This window comes from Ailuropoda melanoleuca, chromosome 1 (genome assembly GCF_002007445.2).
Source record: "Ailuropoda melanoleuca isolate Jingjing chromosome 1, ASM200744v2, whole genome shotgun sequence".
Lineage (NCBI taxonomy): Eukaryota > Metazoa > Chordata > Mammalia > Carnivora > Ursidae > Ailuropoda > Ailuropoda melanoleuca.
The window spans coordinates 56,048,958-56,067,748 of record NC_048218.1 but is presented as its reverse complement, the minus strand read 5'-3'; the positions used below and the strand labels follow the sequence as shown (position 1 = coordinate 56,067,748).

Below are 18,791 nucleotides of genomic sequence, written 5' to 3'. Positions count from 1 at the left end.
CTCGCTGTTTAGAGGTGCATCTGTGAGGTATGTCTGTATTTATCTTTAAGACGTGTAGGCTGTAAAAGACACTTTCTGGATGAGAGGACACTGCAACATCTAGGTTCTCGTAGGAGTTGTAGGGCACTGGGGCTCTTGGGGGGGTGTCCTGGTTTCACTACAGAGGGTTGGTAGGAGTTGATGTGGGAGGGAGTTTTCAGGTTTCACTTTTAGTAAATGGGAGCAGCTGCGAGGGAACAGTGTAGTTGGCATTACATTTTATAATTTGATCATTGAAAAAAGAAAAGACGTATAAAATACTGCCTACCTTCCAGCAAAAAAATCTGTTTTCCACATGACAATCTTACCTGTGAGCACAAGTAAAACAACCGTACTCTCTTCCTGTGCCTTTCTATACAGAATTTTCACGTAATTTTTGTCCTTTGATCTGCAAAGCAAACTGGTGAAGTAGGCATGGAAGACAGTTTTCCATTTTATGAAGGTAGAAACTGAGGCCGCTTGTCAATGGCAGAGTCACACCAGTCAGGCCTGCAGCATCACCAGACATTTGAGTAGGCCTATGCTTTTCACTAAAAAGCACCACTATTTATAACACCACTGAAAAAAAAGTATGCCTGTGCTTGGTTATAAGCTTAATGGACTACTTACTCACTTAAGAAAAATCAAGTGATCTAAATATTTCAGTAGTTGAGATCTGATTGTGGAAAACAAGGACCCAACTTGGCAGGGAAGCCAGCCAGGCAAGGAGCTATTTATTCATGTCAAGTTGCACTATGACTTTTGGGTAAAGGGAAAAACAAATCAAGATGAAAACGTAATTGATAATTTTGAATTGTAATGGTTTAAGGGTTTGAATTTTAAAACTATTTCTGAATACAACTAGAAGATACTACGTCAATCAAATCTCTGAGAGCTGTGCTTGTATAATTATAAAGTTATCAAAATGTTTAGGATCAGGACACAAAAAAGCAAATTGTATTACATGTAGAGATTTGCATGATAACTTCACCATGAAATAAATTAGAATAATGAGAAGCAAACTACTTAGGGGCATGACTTTATGTCTTTATTACTAATTCTGCTTTGTTATTAATACTGCCAAACATAAATAACTCATTTTGTGTACAAGATAAATTGACAAAGGCACCTAAGGACTAATGACTTCAGGGCGCCTGGGTGGCTCAGTCAGCCTTCGGCTCTGGGCGTGATCCCAGGGTCCTGGGATTGAGCCCCGTATTGGGCTCCCTGCTCAGCAGGGAGTTTGCTTCTCCCTCTCCCTCTGCCCCTGCTTGTGTTCTTTCTCTCTCTTTCAAATAAATATATATAAAAATCTTAAAAAAAATAACTAATGACTTGAATGTAAAATATAACATTTAAAAAATCTATTTACTTTTATGTTAACTTATTTGCCTATAAATTCAAGCAATGTGGTAGTTGGTAGACAAGGTTTATTAAAAAAGTATCTGAAGGGAAAAATTAAAACAGCCTAAGTGGTACACTGTCCAGCAAGGCTCTCCAACTCTGTGTCTGGTCCTCTTCCCTCACATTCTCCTTACTCTAGCCTGTTTGTATTCTAGATTTTTTTCTTGCGTTCAAATTATATTTTATATTTTAATCAGTTTGATTCTATTTTATATTCTATTCTATTTTATTTATTTGTTCTATTCTATTCTATTTTACATTCTAATCAGTTTGATTCTACCTTTTATAAAAGTCACTGATATTAAGATTCTGATTACTAAAAAGGACTCCTCCACTTTTTTTCTTCTTTGGGCTTATTTTGTTCATTTGTCATTATTTTCCACTAGAGGGCAGGCAGTAATAAGAAGAGGAAATAAAAATCAAAACAGGGTTGTTGGTAGCTTCAGCAGGTTTGCAAATGATGGAAAAAAAGATGAAAAACAATTGCAAAAGAGAAGGGGTTTGTTTTCATTAATTTCAGTCCTGTCTTCCTTTCCTAGTTTGAGATTTATGAATTTGCATAATGTTTTCCTCTAAACATCTATGTTTAAGCAATTAATAAAGGAATAACAAGTGTTAAGAATACTGAGTTATTTATGGTGTGTGTGTGAATAGTACCTAAAAGTTATTAGCAATATAAATTAGGGAGATCAAGGTAAGATGAAATAATTGGAGAACATTTTAAATTGGTCAGTCTTGAAATTATCTATGAATCTAGTAAAATCCAAAGATGGGAGATATTACAGTGGGTTTGAGTTGTTGAAGTCTAAATGGAGGAAATGGATCTTGAATGATAAGTTTGGATAGATGGGGAAAGGCAGATATTCAAATTGAAATTGAATGTATTATAGTATTAAATGCCTTTTTGCTTCCAAATTTCATCCATGCATTGAATATTTTGGTGCTTTTCATTTTCTCAGTAAAATCTGAATCTCTGGGCGCCTGAGTGGCTCAGATGGTTAAGCGCCTGCCTTTGGCTCAGGTCCTTATTCCAGGGTCCTGCCCCGCATCAGGCTCCCTGCTCATTGGGAAGCCTGCTTCTTCCTCTCTCTCTGCTGCTCCCCCTGCTTGTGCTCTTTCACACACTCTCTCTCAAATAAATAAAATCTTCAAAAAAAAAAATCTCAATCTCCTTTCCCTGAATTTCTAGATTCTTATATATCTCTGTGTTAGGTTTGAAGGTTTATCATGAGGTATACTTTTAACCACTAGCAGTGTCATCTTCAAGAAATTGTTTACCCTCTTTAGATGATAATTTCCTCATTTGTGAAATGAAGGAGATGTATGACACTTTTGAGAAATAGAGAGTTTTTGGACAGGAAGGGTTTTAGAAACCTTCAAATTAAATCCTTTCATTTTATACTTGGGCAAACAAAGCCCAGCATTGTTCAAGGAATTACTAAAGATATCATCCAACTTTTTAATAAATGAACTGAGCTTGAAACTCATCCATAGTATCAAACTTATAGCGTAAAAGAGATGTGGCAAGTATGTGCGAGAAAAGAAGAGATTCCTGTCTAGGGAAAGTGAGTCAAAGCTAAAATGTGAGTTAGTTATTCTGTCAGTTAAGAAGTAAGGGTGTGTCTGTCACATGTGAGAAACTGCTTCATGTTGGGGGGTACTTGAACAAGACAGACATAAATCACGCTCTCACGAAGCTTAGACTCTCAGAGAAGAAGTAAGCATTAAATACATTATTGCACATAATTAAATAACGTGTAAGAAGAAATAGAGGGTGACAATTGTGTAATTGGCAAGTCTGGTCCGGTCTATGAGGGTCAGGGAGGGCTTCCCTTCGGAAGTGATGATTGAGATGAAGATGAACAGGGAAGAGCTAGGCAGGAAGTGTTGAGGGACTTACATTCCAGGCAGGGCAAACAGTGTGTGTGAAGGGCAGAGGGAGCTAAACTATGACTGCTGTGGTTAAAAAAAAAAAAAAAAACAAGGAGGAACTATATAGAGGCCCAGTTGGGGTTCTGGGAGTGGAGGAGAATGATGAGAAAAGGTGCAGAGAGAAAGATGGGCAGATGAGACTTGGGGGACTGTCTGCATAAATGTGCCTGAAGAGAAACACAGGCTTGCAGGGAAAGTGAATGAGACAGACAGGGCAAAGGAGTAATGGTAGAGGCTAACAAAAGGGTTTTACAAGGAAAGGGAAGTGGTTAATAGCATCAAAATCTTCCAAACAACCCAGGGGCACCAGCCCTGAAAAAAGGCCAAAAGTTTGACTTTCAAGGAGCTGGTGACCTTCAAAACTGTGTACTGAATGGAAGGGTGTAGGAGCCACAAGATTGCTGGTGTTGAGGAGAGGGTGGTTGTGGAGGAAATTGAGGCTGTGGTCACAGACCACTCGTTCTCGACGTTTGGCAGTAACAAAAGGAGAAAGGATCTTAGCTAGGAGGAGAAAGCAGCATTTAACTTCTTTTCTTTCAATCAACATAGGGGAAACCTGAGTGTGTTCAAAGGGTGTCATTTGAGAACATTCTGTGATTCAGTAAAGGTGCTTTTCCAAACTGGGTGTGTGTATATGTAGCTGTTAGTTGTTTAGTGATTTATTTTCTTTTTCCTTGCCATTTTGTTAGTTTGCCATGAAATGCTACCTTTCTCAAAGGTTGAACTATTGCATAATATGAGAACATCTGGTTATAGAATCCTATTTTGTGGTATTGACGATTTTTCAGAAAAAATGTCCAAGTCGAAATAATGAAATCTAGTTATTTTTCTTTTCCAAAAAATCATTCCATTGGTTGCTCATTGTCTCCCTCCTAGATGTTCCCCAAGGGTTATTCTAAACCGGTAAATAAGCTAGTTAGAGACAAAGTCACCTGTAATGCCTCAATCATGAAAGATACTGTGATGCCATCTCAAACCTAATCAGGCTTATCAGGGTACAGAGTCTGAGATCTGGGCTTCCATGAACCTTCGCAGGTGCTTCTGATGGGAGCTTGGATTTAAACACTGCACTAGGTCTTTATCACCCAAACTGTCCATCTTGTCCCTTGTGCTCAGCAAATGGCTGCTCACTTCTGATTTCCCTATCATCCAATGTGGACTTCTTTAACTTCCCCAAATGATGACCTTTCTGAGGGTAGAGACCTTACCTCATGCATCCTACCACCCCCAGAGCTCTGCACAGCTTCCTGACACTGAGTAGATATACTCTGAAAACGTTCGTCAACATGAGCTTCCTCAAAATGCCTCTTGTATCTGTAACCTCTCTTGCCCTTTCTGCTCCTCTTTTAGGGACTAAGTATTTTCCCCTTTTTGCTTTTCTTTAAGATTATTTATTTATTTGAGAGAGAGAGAGAAAGCACAAGTGGGGTAAGGGCAGAGGGAGAGAGAGAGAGGGACAGAGAGAATCCTCAAGCAGACTCCCCTCTGAGCAGGGAGCCCAACACGGGGCTCGATCCCAGGACCCCAAGATCATGACCTGAGCCTAAATCAAGAGTTAGTTGCTTAAGAGACTGAGCCACCCAGGCGTTTCAAAAGCAAACTTTGCTTTGGCCTCATTTCCTGCCAGTACCTCTAGGATCCTGCTTTACCATCACTGTTGTAAATTCTCGTTCTCCCTCTTTCTATCTACAAATATGCTGTGCTCTCCTCTATTAGATACCTTCTCCCCCTCATAGTTCCAAATATCATCCCATCTCTCTCTCTCAGGTTTGACATGAAAAGGTAAAGCCCTTTGTCATTCTCCCATACTTTCAGGGTTGAAAATCTTAAAAGACTAAGTCTCCATCTGTTGACAAGTGCTTCTGCTTGGCTCCTTTCAATGGTGTGCTCATCCCTCTGTCCTAACACTACTCCCTTACAGCCACTACAGGTCTCTGACCACCTTCTTGCTAGTAAATTATAAAACCTCTCAGTCCTTACTTTTAAGACTTTTCCTATGTGATTTGATTTCGATGATTCCTGTTGTGCAATCTCCGCCCCGGTTTAAGGCATTGCATTTACTTTCTTCTTTTCTTCATCATTTTTGCTAACTCCTCTTCTTCCAACAGATATCTAATTATAAATGTTTTGGGGACTCTGGTTTTGGCCTCTTCTCTAATTTCCACATCAGAGATGGCAATTTGGCAACCTGTGGACTAGATCCGGCTTGCAGACACCTTTAGTTGGCTCATGTAATATTTTTAAAAACCTGAATTAGTTGCCAAAACTTTAAAATTGGGAGATTTTACCCAAAACCCCTGACTTAGTGTCTAGGGTTGCTGCAAGGATTAAGTTAAATTATGCATGTAAAGCACTTAACATTGTGTCTGAATTTTACATTCAAAAGATGGTATCTTAATGATTATTTTGCAGTTTTCAAATATCTCTCATGGATATTATTTCAAAACTTATTTAATCAGTCCTTAGAGATCACCTTTCTTGTTTCCAGTTTTCTGGAATTAAAAACTATGCTGAAATTAATATTCTAGTACATATATCTTTGCATATTGATATGTATGGATAGTCACTATCCATTCAACACATTGTCCCTTGTGATCACTGATACACATTTGTACAACATCTGTCCTGCGCTAGGGAACAAATCTGTCCCTATTAACTAGTTTTGACTATGTGATGGTAACTGCCTGAAAAAAAAAATTAACCCCACAATATGGGTTTTATTAGCACTGTGTCCTGACCAACTGATACAGGCTTTGTGACAATATCATTTTGGAAACTAGGCTCAAATTTGTTATTTAGCATAATTCTTTTTGCTTTCCAAATTTTATTCATCCATGGAATTCATTATTGGATGCTTATGTTTTGGAGTTGCTACTTAAACTTTTCTTATTCTTCCTTTTTATAAACTCTCTGGGTGTTTTACTTTTCTCTCTGTTGTCTCTGAAGTGTATAATTATCGTTACCATCTAAGTCACCTTTCAACATATTACTTAACCTTATCTTTTGTTGGCCTGTTCGTATCTTTTGCCCTTTTTTCCCATTGGGTTGTCCACCTCTCGCTCTCTTTTTTTAAATTGGTTAATGTGTTTTCTGTGTTTTTTTGGGGAGAAATTAGCCTTTTGTTTATCATAAATGTTGAAAATATTACACCGGTTTTTGCTTGTCAACATTAGTTTACATTTTTTTTTCTTTCTTGCCATACAGAAATTTAAAATTCTTTCTATGGTCATCTTACTCAATGTTTTCTTTTGTGGTTTCTGTTTTGTACCAGCGTTAGAAAGGTTTCTTTACTCACACTGACAACTGTCCCAGTTTGCCTCGGACTTTCCTGGTTTTATTTTTATTTAAAAAAAATTTTTTTAAAGATTTTATTTACTTGAGAGAGAGAGAGAACACAAACAGGGTGAGTGGCAGAGGGAAAGGGAGAGATAGGCTCCCCACTGAGCACAGAGTCAGATGGGGGCCTAGATCCCAGAACCCCAGGATCATGACCGGAGGTGAAGGCAGATGCTTAACTGACTGAGCCACTCAGGCACCCCGACTTTCCTGGTTTTAGCACTAAATATCCTATGTCCCAGGAAAACCTTCATTCCCTGGCAAACTGAGATGTTTCTCACTCCATGTCCCATTTAGGTTTAAAAAAAAAATTACCTATGTTTTCTTCCAGGACATCTATCCATCTATCATCTATCATCTATCTATCTATCTATCTATCTATCTATCTATCTATCTATCTATCATCTATCTACCTGTCTATCTATCATCTATCATTTCAGTCTTTGGTTCACTTTATTTTATTTTTGTGTGAGAAGTGAGATAGGAATCTGTTTTGTTTTTTTTCTAAATGACTAGGTAGTTTTCCTAATACCATTTATCAATGATGTAAATGATTATTCTTCCCCTTATGAATTTGAATGACCACTGTTATCAGATACTACAGTCCTATATGTATAGATTAAGCGACTGAGGTTCAGAGAGTAATGTGTGCCAGATTGCAGAGGTAATAAATGGAAGAGCCAAAATACTAGTCAATTTTCTTTACTCTAATTTTGGTGTTTTTCTGAATTTATTCTGCTAGAACTTTGGGTTTCCATCCAATATTTTGTTTATTGAACACCTAATTTGGTGTTGTATGCTACTAAATTAATACCTTTGAAAATGTTAATCACTTTTATAAATTAAACCATAATAACAGCATCATTGATGCTATGATACAAGGATCAATTGCTCACTTTGTTATGTTAAAAAATGTAAGTACTAATTGTACTTTGTGTGTTTCTTTGAGCTTATTATTTTAATTTTCTTTTATATTAACATAGATATTGCAGAGTATATGACATATGTGCATTTCAAGGACAATTACACAGTGAATGCTTATGGAAGTTTATGTAGTTCTACCTCCCAACCTTTGCTGTAAAGGTAGCCATTATCTTTTGGGATAATCATTCCCTGACTTTTTTAACATTTTACCATGTATGCATCCAGCCCCAAACAATAATGTTTATTTTGCCCTTTTTTTATTGCATATAGATGAAATCATACTGTGTTTGATATTTTATCGCTGCTTTCATTTGCTGAATAGTATGTGTGAGATTTACTCATGTTTAAGTTTATAGTTATAGTACAGTAGTATAAATAATTTTTATCCTAAAATTTCAAATGCTTGCAAAGTAGTTTTTTTCCTTGAAAAATTCTGGTGCAGAAAAATAACAAATATGATTTAAGATAAGAAATCTCCTATTTTGTATTTCAGTTTCTTTCTTTTTCAGAAGCAAGGATTCATGATAATGGAAATATAAAGCTATAATACATATGAAGGAGAAAGTTTTCATTTTAAAAACATGTTATATTTCATATGGCTAAAATGGCAAATGTTTATTTTTCTTTTCTGTTCTCCTTTCGTAGGAAGATACATTTGTCTCAGGGAAAAAAGTTCTGAAATCATTATGTGGAACTAGCATAATAGCAAAAGATGAGATTCTCTCTTTTTTGGCCCTGGTCTTTCTTCCTTCCTTTCTTTTCTTTTCCTTTTCTTCTCTCTTCCCTTCTCTTCTTTTCTCTTCTCTTCTCTTCTCTTCTCTTCTCTTCTCTTCTCTTCTCTTCTCTTCTCTTCTCTTCTCCTCTCCTCTCCTCTCCTCTCCTCTCCTCTCCTCTCTTCTTTTCTTTTTTTAAAGATTTGTTTATTTGAGAGAGAGCACAGAGAGGGGTGGGAGGAGCAGAGAGAGAGGGAGAGAAAAACCTGAGTAGACTCCTCGCTGAGTGCAGAGCCTGATGATCCCATGACCCTGAGCTCATGACCTGAGCTGAAACCAAGAGTCCAGTGCTTAACCAACTACATCACCCAGGTGCCCCAGCCCTGGGTCTTCAGATCCTAGTTTTCTGTATTCCCTTCAGGCATGTGTCGTCTGCACATCATAGTTCTTTTATTTAGAATATTCTTCCTTCTCTGACTTTGTCTCTCTCTCTCTTATTATTAGCTTCTTGCCTTTTGGATCTTGTATTAATTACCTACTGTTACATAATAAATTACCCCAAACAAATACTTATTTTCTTGCAGTGACCTGAGGGGGGGAGAGAGAGAGAGAGAGAGAGAGAGAGAGAGAGAAAGAGCACATGCGCACACCGGAACAGAAACCACAGTCTTTTTATAACCGACTCTTGGCACTGACATACATCAGTTTTACTACATTCCATTCATTAAGTGAATGAGTGAATCCAACCCAATCAAGAGGAGGGAATTCTACGGACATGAATATCAGGAAGAGAGAACACTGGGGCTGTCCACCACCTCAAGACTAGGATAAGTTGCTCAGGATACATTTTTCACACTTTTCATTTACTGCTATTGCAATTTCACTCAATTATTTGATTATTTGGTTAATGTTTATTGCTCCCAGTAGATTAAACTCTATGCCTATGACAAATAGGCATTTATTAAATGCCAGCTACTGTAATTGAATAAACGAAAATATAACTTCCAGTTGCCCTCCACCAGTCCAAAGGTTCTAATATACCTGATAGGGGGTCATTCAGGTGCCATTGGAATGAAAACTACTATTGATCATAATCTGATCATAATCTTAGAAGGCAGAAAACATTTCCTTCATTTCCAAAATTTATCATAAAATATATGCATTAGGCTTCAGGCAGCTTTAGTAGAGAAAAGATTCACATGAGTCTTTTATTTCAAACATTCCTATTTGCTATTTGTAAATAACAGAGTTTTGGGGAGAATTGGTGACACCTTTAATTGTTCCTACTGGGTGATGCTGCTTTTTAATTATATATCAGAAATAAAATTATAATTTAGGCTCCTTCCTCCAAAAGTTACAAAGTTCATGGATTTTTTGGTTAGCTACCATGGACTTTCATAATTCCTAGATCGTGATGTGAAAACCACTGCATTAGAGGAAGAAATATAGTTAGCCTATTTTGGTGACAATTCCTTCTCAATATTGTTGAAAAAGGACACAATTTAATTCCACAACTTCTTGCTTGAATTCATTCATAACTGTTGGGAAATAATACTTTTATGTCTAACCTACATCTGCAAGATGCAGTTTTATAAAATACCATACAAACATTCACTAACTGGTATCTAAAGCTTTCTGGAGCCAGAAGTAAGGGTCGAGAGTAAAGGTTTCTGTATTGTATTGACTTTACTGTACTGTTGATTAGAAAAAGTTACGTGCTTAGTGTAGCTGTATAAAAGTTGTTCTAGCAGTGTAATTTGAGTTTCCATGTCTTTGTCTGATTAAGATCTCAGCCTCAAAGTTGCATTTATTTTAAATGAGACCTTGAATCTTTAGGTGAGGTGTACTGCTTCTTAATAACTGGGTTTAATACCTCAGTCTGTAATGTACTTTGAATACCTTTCATGAGTTATTCCTCACTCATTAATTTAAGAATGAGAGTCTGTGTTTGTAGAGGGGAAACCTAGAGCATATGGATTCATTTAATTATCTAAAATGATTCAGAAACGAAGCAGAGTAAAAAGTAAAACTCATATCTCATATTTTGCAGCTGTTGTGTAATCCACGATGGTCCAACACTATATTTGTTCTAATAACTTGTAGAGTTTTGAAGTTTGAAAGCTTGAAACGTCAAATGTAGAATGAAATAATTTCATCACTTGGTTTTCCTTATGAAAAATATCAGGATATTTCCATAGATCTCAACGTATTGAAATACATTTCAGTGTATTCTGTATTCTGTTTTTTTCCTAACTAATAAATTCATTCAATGCTAAATAACAATAAAGATGACAAGTGAAGATGGAAAGACCATAATAAGCAATAAGAATGACTTCTCGTTAATTAGTACTAGCTTAGAGGCCCCAAGTTCTGTAAAGAAATGTCAAAAGAAACATTAAAAATGGAACTGTGCCACATGATTCTCTTTTGCAGATATATGGGCATCTTATTAGAGCATAACAAATACTTCAGTCTCCAGTTCGCTCCCCAGTTAAGCGTTATTTTAGCTTAAAAATCATTGTATTAGCCTCCTTACTGCTTTGTTTGCATTCTCCTCAAAGAAATTGCAAATGAATGAAAGGGCAAGAAATCTTTAACTTTTTCGGTTCCCATCCCCATACACTGGAAATAATACCAGAATTTTAGCAACCCTGGTAACTATTGGACGATGGCCTAATTCACATTCTAATTAGGTTACTAGCAGTTACTTGACCAGGGGTTTTTACTGGGAGAGGTGAAATACCAACAATGCTTATCTCTCACTTTTTTAGTCAGGACAGCACAGCAGACCGCAGGATTTTGGAATAGATAAAAACTGTTTAACCTCACAAAAAAACCATGTGCTCTTTCTGAGAGCCCGCCACCCCCCTCACTGGAGGAAGCCTTTGGAGAATGGCTTTGCACAGTCATGCCCATACAATGTCTGTTGTGTGGGTGGTGTATGCTTGCTCAGGCATATGACAATGACGATTTGGGAAAGGAAACTTCTGGTGCTCAAAGTGAGTAAGAGGTTTCATTTGTACTAAAATCACAAAACAATCTTACTTCTACTGATGCTTTGACTTGGATGGAAAAGTTTTTTTTAACATTATTTTCAGTGTCAAGGGTTTTTCCATTTGTATTTTGTTTTGTGTTTATTTGTGTAGATGCGTGTTCTCATGTTACGTGTGTTAAAATCTGATGTTTCTGATACTGTATTTAATTCAATTGAGGGGCAATTTATGCACAATTAACTGCATCCATTTAAAAAGTACAGCTGAATGAGTTTTGACATATTCCTGTGAATCATCACAAACAAGATACAGGACATTTCCATTATTCCCTAAGTACTCCTCCATGTATATTTGCAGTCCATCCTTGCCTTTGTCCCTATCCGCGGGTAACCAGCGATCTGCTGTTTGGCACCACAGACCGATGAGTTAACATTTTGTTTTGGTAGCATTCTTTTGTGTAGTGTACAGTATATTCTCTTTGTGTCTGTTTGTTTCATGCAACAGAATGATTTTGAGAATCATCAAGGTTGCTGTGCGTTACTTTTGTTGCTGAGTAGTATTCCATCACATGGACAATTTACCCATGTATCTGTTAATTGATATTTAGGTTGTGTCCAGCTTTTGGCTATTGTGAATGAAGCCACTATGAGCATTCATGCACAAGTCTTTGTGTGGACATATGTTTTCATTTCTCTTGAGTAAATACAGAGGATTGGAATGGTCAGGTTGTATGGTGGGCACGTTTGACTTTTCAAAAAAACTGCCAGAAGTTTTCTAGTGTAGGTTCCACTACCACTAACAATATGATTATTGAAAATAGGTAAAGATTTTTTTTGCAATTATTTTTGTCATTAAGTTATATTCAATTAGAGGCATATAGTCAAATTGCTGTATTTTGAAAGTCAGTTGGAATAGCTTCTCTATACGTAGTTATGCAACCAATTCTACATGCAGTTACTTTCATTTGTTTCACTTTGCTTCATAATTTTAGTGTTTACAAGTAATTTGGTTATGTGTTATAATTATGGAAAATGGTTACATGGTTCCAAAGTCAAATCTATAAAATTGGAGACATATTATTTCTATTCCTATTCCAATTTTATTTGTTTAGTTTTGAAATAATAAGCAAGGAAAGAAAGAACACACACGCACGTGTGCATGCACACACACATGCACGCGTCTCCGTCCCATCTAGCTTAGATGAACAGTAGTGTACTACATACAATTTTGTGTATCCTGCTTTTTCTACTTAACAATGTGTCTTGGAGATCACTTCATAATAGTTTATAGAGCTATCCCTCATTCTTCTTAAGAGTTTCAATATACTTCATTTCGTGGATGTACCATAGTTTAGTAAACTAATCCCCATATGAGTGAATGGCCATTGGGTTATTTCTCAAAGTCTTGCTATTACAATGTTGTAATGAATAGCCCTGTGCATATATTCTTTTCATACTGTTGCCTGTGTATCTTTAGGATAGATTCTGAGATTTGATATTGCTGGGTCAGAAGAGAAATGTAAATTTGTAATTATGTAATTCTGCTATATATTGCCAAATTGCCTTCAGTTGAAGTTGTAACGCTCTACATGCCCACCAGCATTATATTGGCATGCCTATCACTCCACAGCTCCAAAGTACATTGTCAAATTTTTGGCCTTTGGCAGTCTAATAGGTGAGAAACAGTATTTCTGCATAGTTTTAATTTGCATTTCTTTTGCCATGAATGATGTATGAGCATCTTCTTACGTGACTGAGACTTTTGTAGTTTTTCTTCTGTAAACTGCCCATATCTTTAATACAGTTTGTTGTAAGGTTGTGGCTTTATCTTTTTAACCAACTTGAGCCAGCCACATGCCAGGGAGTTGCGTAAATCACTCTTCTAAGCATTGAGGATGTGGAATGAAAAACATAGATGAAAATTCCTGCCTTCATGGAGTTTATAATCTAGTGAGGGAGTGATGAGTTTGGCCCACGAATTTGGGCAAATTGTCTTCAATCCTCCTTAGCTTAACTATTTCCATTCAGATCCAGAATTCATAATGCATGTGTCCATATGCCATTATAATCCTGATTCTATTGACTTGCCACTTGGTGTACTCTTTCAGACCTTTGTCTCTCAGTGTTTCCCCAAAAACATGGCTTGGACTTGCTTCTTTGACTCTTAATTTAGATTAATTTGGGTAGTGTATTTATCCTAGCGCATTTCTTAGGATCCAACCCTTGGTTTCTATTCAGTGTAGTAGGACCTACTTGCACAAGAATAATTGGGCAATCAGAGCAGCTTACAAGCTGGTTGGCCTTGGACAAATTGCTTCATCACTGTGAGTCTACATTTCTTTATCTGTAAAATGATGTTAAAATGACTTGTCAATGTGGGGAGGCTGAAATAAATAACATATGCTAGTTACCCAAAATTTGTTCCTAGCTCAAGTGCTCAAAAATTGTTATTTTAAAAACAATGTTTATTCAAGTAAATGGTAGCTCAGAGGAGCAGTGGGTTCAAAATTTCTCCAGAAAAGCACTGTGCATTAAATCTTATGCAAAAATGTTTCTCTTTGCCAGTCAGTTACACCCACTCTAGATGCACTAGAAGTGTATCATTTCCTTGTGAACACTTTCTAGGAGTTTTGTGCCTTCCGCAGTGAGACCCTGCCAATATCCAGCCTCAACTCTAATCACACACCTGGTTTTTCTCACCTAAGGGCAACACTGAACTATTTGCTGTTCTTTGGAAGTCCCATGTACCTTTCTATCTTCTAAATGACTTTCTTTCTGTGTGCAAAAAGATTTCCTTCTGTTTCTCTACAGAACTCTTCTACTGAGATCCAGCTCAAATATCATCTGTTGTAGAGAATCTTCCCTAATCTTTTACCCTTGCTCTCTTAGAATTAAACGTTTCTTCTTTTTAACTCCTGGACATTATATTTACTTCTATCATCACTCTGAAAACTTTACCCTCTAATCATATACATAGCTGCTTCCTCACCTGGACCTTAAGCTCTTGGAGACAAGAGGGCATTGTTTATTATGATGTTTCTATGCTTGGTGAGTACTTTGCCAGGAGATGCTGCTCAAAAAAAAAAAAAAAGGGTTTGTTAGCAATTCCCACTTAGGGCTTGCCCTACAAAATTTAAACTTAATAGACTGTTGTCTGTATAATATAATTTCGACAATGCTTAGGAAAATCCTTTTTTGTTCCATACCAGCACCCAATGAACACATCACTACTAAACTTTCTCGACCTACTCACTTGTGCCCGAAAAATCTGTAATGGATGGTAAAATCCTTTCTTGGTGGTTCTGGGACACCACCAAACTTAATGCAGTGGGTAGTGGGTAAGGCCAATTATGGTTTGGGTAATGGTCATCTTTTAATGATAATTCTACTAGGAGCGTGCTTGATGCTGGTACAGTTTTTATGTTTTGAAGAAATTGAATTGTCTTGTATGTAGTTTTAGACTCTTGTTTAAAATGCCTAAATACAATATTGCTTGTTTTATGAATTCATAAATTTTTCATTCTAAAATTATTTCTGTGCTTATTTAGTACCCTTTTCAAGAATGTGATCACTAAGCAAATCAATGGTATGTCAAAATTTTTTCTCATTCAATTTTTGAAATCTAAGTTACATATTTCATTCAATTTTTGAAACATGGGTTTAAAAAAATGGGTCTTAGCAGATATTAGTAATTTATTGTCTGTGTTCCCCCACCCAGCCCTACTGTCCCCAAAGTTGCTCTTATAGTTAGCTTTTTCTTTATATTTCAAATTTTTATTTTTGTTATATACCTCACTTCATTGTAAAATAATTCCAGTGACTCCAAAATGTATTCCTGGCCTTAAAAATATAGTTTCTAATTTCACACAATTATTCATCATCTAGAAAAATTAGATTCCTGGTCAACTACAGAATAAAATAAGTAAAATAATTATATAAACTATAAATCTAAGGGTTGGGAACAATGCATCAATGGTGTCCCCTCCCCCCCCCCGGTCCCAAGAATGGTGGGTTGAATGGTGTCTCCCTCAAAGAAATGTCCAGCTGGAACCTGTGAATGTGACTGCATTTAGGAAAAGGGTCTTTGAAGATGTAATTAAGTTAAAGTTCCTGAGATGAGATCATCCTGGATGAGAGTGGGCCCTAAATCCAATGACAAATGTCCTTAGAAGGGAAGAAAAAGGAGAGGACGCAGGGAGAGGCAACATGAAGATGGAGGCAGAGAATGAAATCAATCGTGTATAAGCCGAGGAACCCCAAAGATTGCTTGCTAGCTGCCACCAAAAGGTGGAAGAAACAAGGAAGACTTCTTCCCTAGAGCTGTTGGAAGGAACACAGTCCTGCTGACACCTTAGTTTCAGACGCCTGGCTTCCAAAAATATTTCTGCTGTTTAAGGTGCCCAAGTTGGTCGTTTTATATTAAGGGAGCCCTAGGTGACTGATCTAATGTGTCATTAAGTTACTTTTCTACTATAAATATGTTTTAAAAAACACAATTCACGTTTGTTTCTGTCTATATATATGTACATTGAGAAAGTGTTAAATTAGACCTCTGATGTTAACAATGTAAAAATATAATCTTTGTGAACTTCAAAGAAGATTTGGTTTCAGATAAATAAAGAAAGAAATCACAGGACCACTGATCAGAAGGTTGACACATTTGTTTTACTGCTTTGGTGTACACGAAGCTTTAGGCAAGACTGGATAAGAATGCTTTCTATTTTCAATGAAGATACTTGGTATGAAATTGACATTCCACGGAAACTAGCTGCAGTCAAGATAATAAAACTAAAGGACTCATATGTCAACAATTAACAAAGTTCAAAAAGCATTTCCAATATCATAAAAGTAATTAGAGGAATATTTGTGAAAATAAGCATTTTCTTCTCTTATGAAAACAGTCCTTTTGCACACTTAAGAGTACATTCCAACTTGTGGGTTTTATCTCTGGCAGGAGAAGTCACAGGCATTTTGTCTGAGAATATCGGCAATTTAGTTCTTATCAGATATAACTAAATCTGTGTCTGGATAGTATAGGATTCTGGTAGAAGAGCCTGGTCTGGCATTAAGTGATGTCTTCATAACTGATTTGAATGAAGTTTTCAAACACTATACTTTAAATCAAGAGTCAGTAAACTATGGCCCACGGGCAAAATCCAGCCAGCTCATTTTTGTAATTAAAGTTCTATTGGAAAAAAGCCATACCTATTTATTTATCTGTTATATACAGCTGCTTTCTTGCTGCAATTGTAGGATTGAATACTTTCAATGGAGACCATATGGACTGCAAAACCTCAAATGTTTACTATTTGGCCCTTTATGGAAAAAGTTTGCAGTTTTTGATTTTTCTCTTCCAGTACCCCCAGCCCACCTTACTTATACCCCTTATTTCTAATACAACATAGAAATTTCCTTTTGACACTTCCAAATGGAAGCTACAATGCCATCATCAAAATTACCCACATCCTAAATTTTCTCTCATTATAAACCCTCAGTCTTGGTTGCTGGTGAATTTGACAAAAGAGGAAACTGTCAGACCTTGAATCTCTGAGAAGCCAGAAGTGATAGGATGGGAGAGGTCGGGAAAGGCTAAGTTATATTGTGTTATAACAGAGCTTTAAAATCTAGAATATCTAAGTTATAGCTCGATTTCAGTAAGCCCTCTGAGGTCAGCTTTGACTTATCTGTTTCTGGAATAGATTCTTGAGCCCAATATGAGCTAAAGTTAATCGTTATAACTTCATTTTTTTAAAAAAGATTGTATTTATTTATTTGAGAGAGAGAGAGAGAGCACAAGCAGGGTGAGGGGCAGAGGGAGAAGCAGGCTCTTTGCTGAGCAGGGAGCCCGATGCGGGACTTGATCTCAGAACTCCAGGATCTTGACCTGAGCTGAAGCAGATGCTTAACCGACTGAGCCACGCAGGTGCCCCACCTCTTCATTCTTTGCCTTCCTTCCAGACCAAGCCAATAAAACTTATTTGTCTAAAAAATTCTAATTATTTTAGAGGCCTGACTATGCTTCTAAGACTTTTATGAATTTCTTTGTTTACTTTTTAATGTGGTAGAATTGGTTACATAATTAGATTGGGTAACAAGAAGTATATTTTTATAAGCAGCGGGCTCATAAAATGCTTATTAAATGATGGTCTTATAAACCCAGAGGAAGAACTGTATTAGGCTCTTAAATCATGGAAGTATTATTTTTTCATTGCTGTTTTTAAAAAACAATATTTAAATGGGAATTCTCAGAAATCAAGTTTGAAGTAGATTAGGACTATTTCGATTGTCAGTAACTCTACAGAATGCAAGGAAAGGAATACATGTGGATCTCAGAAACTATACACATTTAGAAACTTGAGCTAGGTGAAGAGTCATTTCTCTGTCTGTTTCTGCTTCATTCTTCAGAAGGTAGGTGTATTAGTCAGGGTTCCTAAGAGAAACAGAACAATGAGAGATCTATCTGTCTACCTATCTCTCATCTATCTACCTACCCATGAATGTATCTAGAGAAATATTTATTTTAGAGAATTGGCTCACATGATTGTGGATGCTTGGCAAATCCAAAATCTGCAGAGTGGGCCAGCAGCTTGAAGACCCAGGAAAGACTTGTAGTTTTAATCTGAAGGCAGTGTGCAAGCAGAATTCCCTTTTTAAGAAGGTCAGTCTTTTTCTACTAAGGTCTTCAACTGATTGGATAAGGCCCACCCACACTTTGGAGGGTAATTTGTTTTATTCAAATTCTACTGATTTAAATGTAAATCTCATCTAGAAAATACTTTCACAGACACATCTAGAATAATGTTTAACTAAATACTGAGGAGCCATGGCCTAACCACGTTGACACATAAAATTAGCCATCGCAGTAGAAAAAATGGGGGGAAAAGAGGGATGAACTATTCTTTTCAATCTGATTCCAAAATTCTTGAGAAAGTACTCTGATTTGGCAGCTGGGTGAGGTGTCCACAGCTGGACCAAACAACTTTAATCTGGGGGCGTCATCTAGAGAAAGCAGTATGCTCAGGCCAGCTCATGTGAGGTACCCATGATGGACCAATCCATTGTGACTAGGAAAGAGATGGAGTCAGGTTACCTTGAACAAAACCGTTGTAGAGTGTACAGCGTGGTGTCCCATAAATGGGGTCATTGATTAAGAGTTTCTAATGTAATCTTCAACTGTTAACATGCTATTCCACTTCATGGAATAATTTCTAACTTCTGTTTTGCAAAGCTTTTTCTGGAATTCATTTACAGTTAACTGATTTTCTATCATGGTGTCTGTTGGATTTGTGGATATGTAGTGGCTTATACTCCATTCAGGCACCTAAAATTGACTTCTTTTACTCTTCTCTGAATATTTTCTAGCTTTATCATATAGTTCACCTGCGGAAGGAAAGCAGAGCGGGCTCATACCTCCTGCAGAAGGTAATATGCTTTTTAATGTTTTCTAGAGGCCAGTAGTAAAGGGAGGAAGT

General features: G+C 36.8%; 1 protein-coding gene across 2 annotated transcripts in view; it reads left to right on the top strand.

The window, feature by feature from the left end:
* The window catches only part of LOC100474025 (cell surface glycoprotein CD200 receptor 1), a 73,104-nt gene that overhangs the window by 3,403 nt on the left and 50,910 nt on the right, over positions 1–18,791 (top strand). For both annotated transcript variants that reach the window (XM_034658464.1, XM_034658459.1), the window contains one exon: positions 18,682–18,741. In XM_034658464.1, the coding sequence (XP_034514355.1) occupies positions 18,682–18,741 (60 nt within the window). The remainder of the gene's footprint in view (positions 1–18,681; positions 18,742–18,791) is intronic.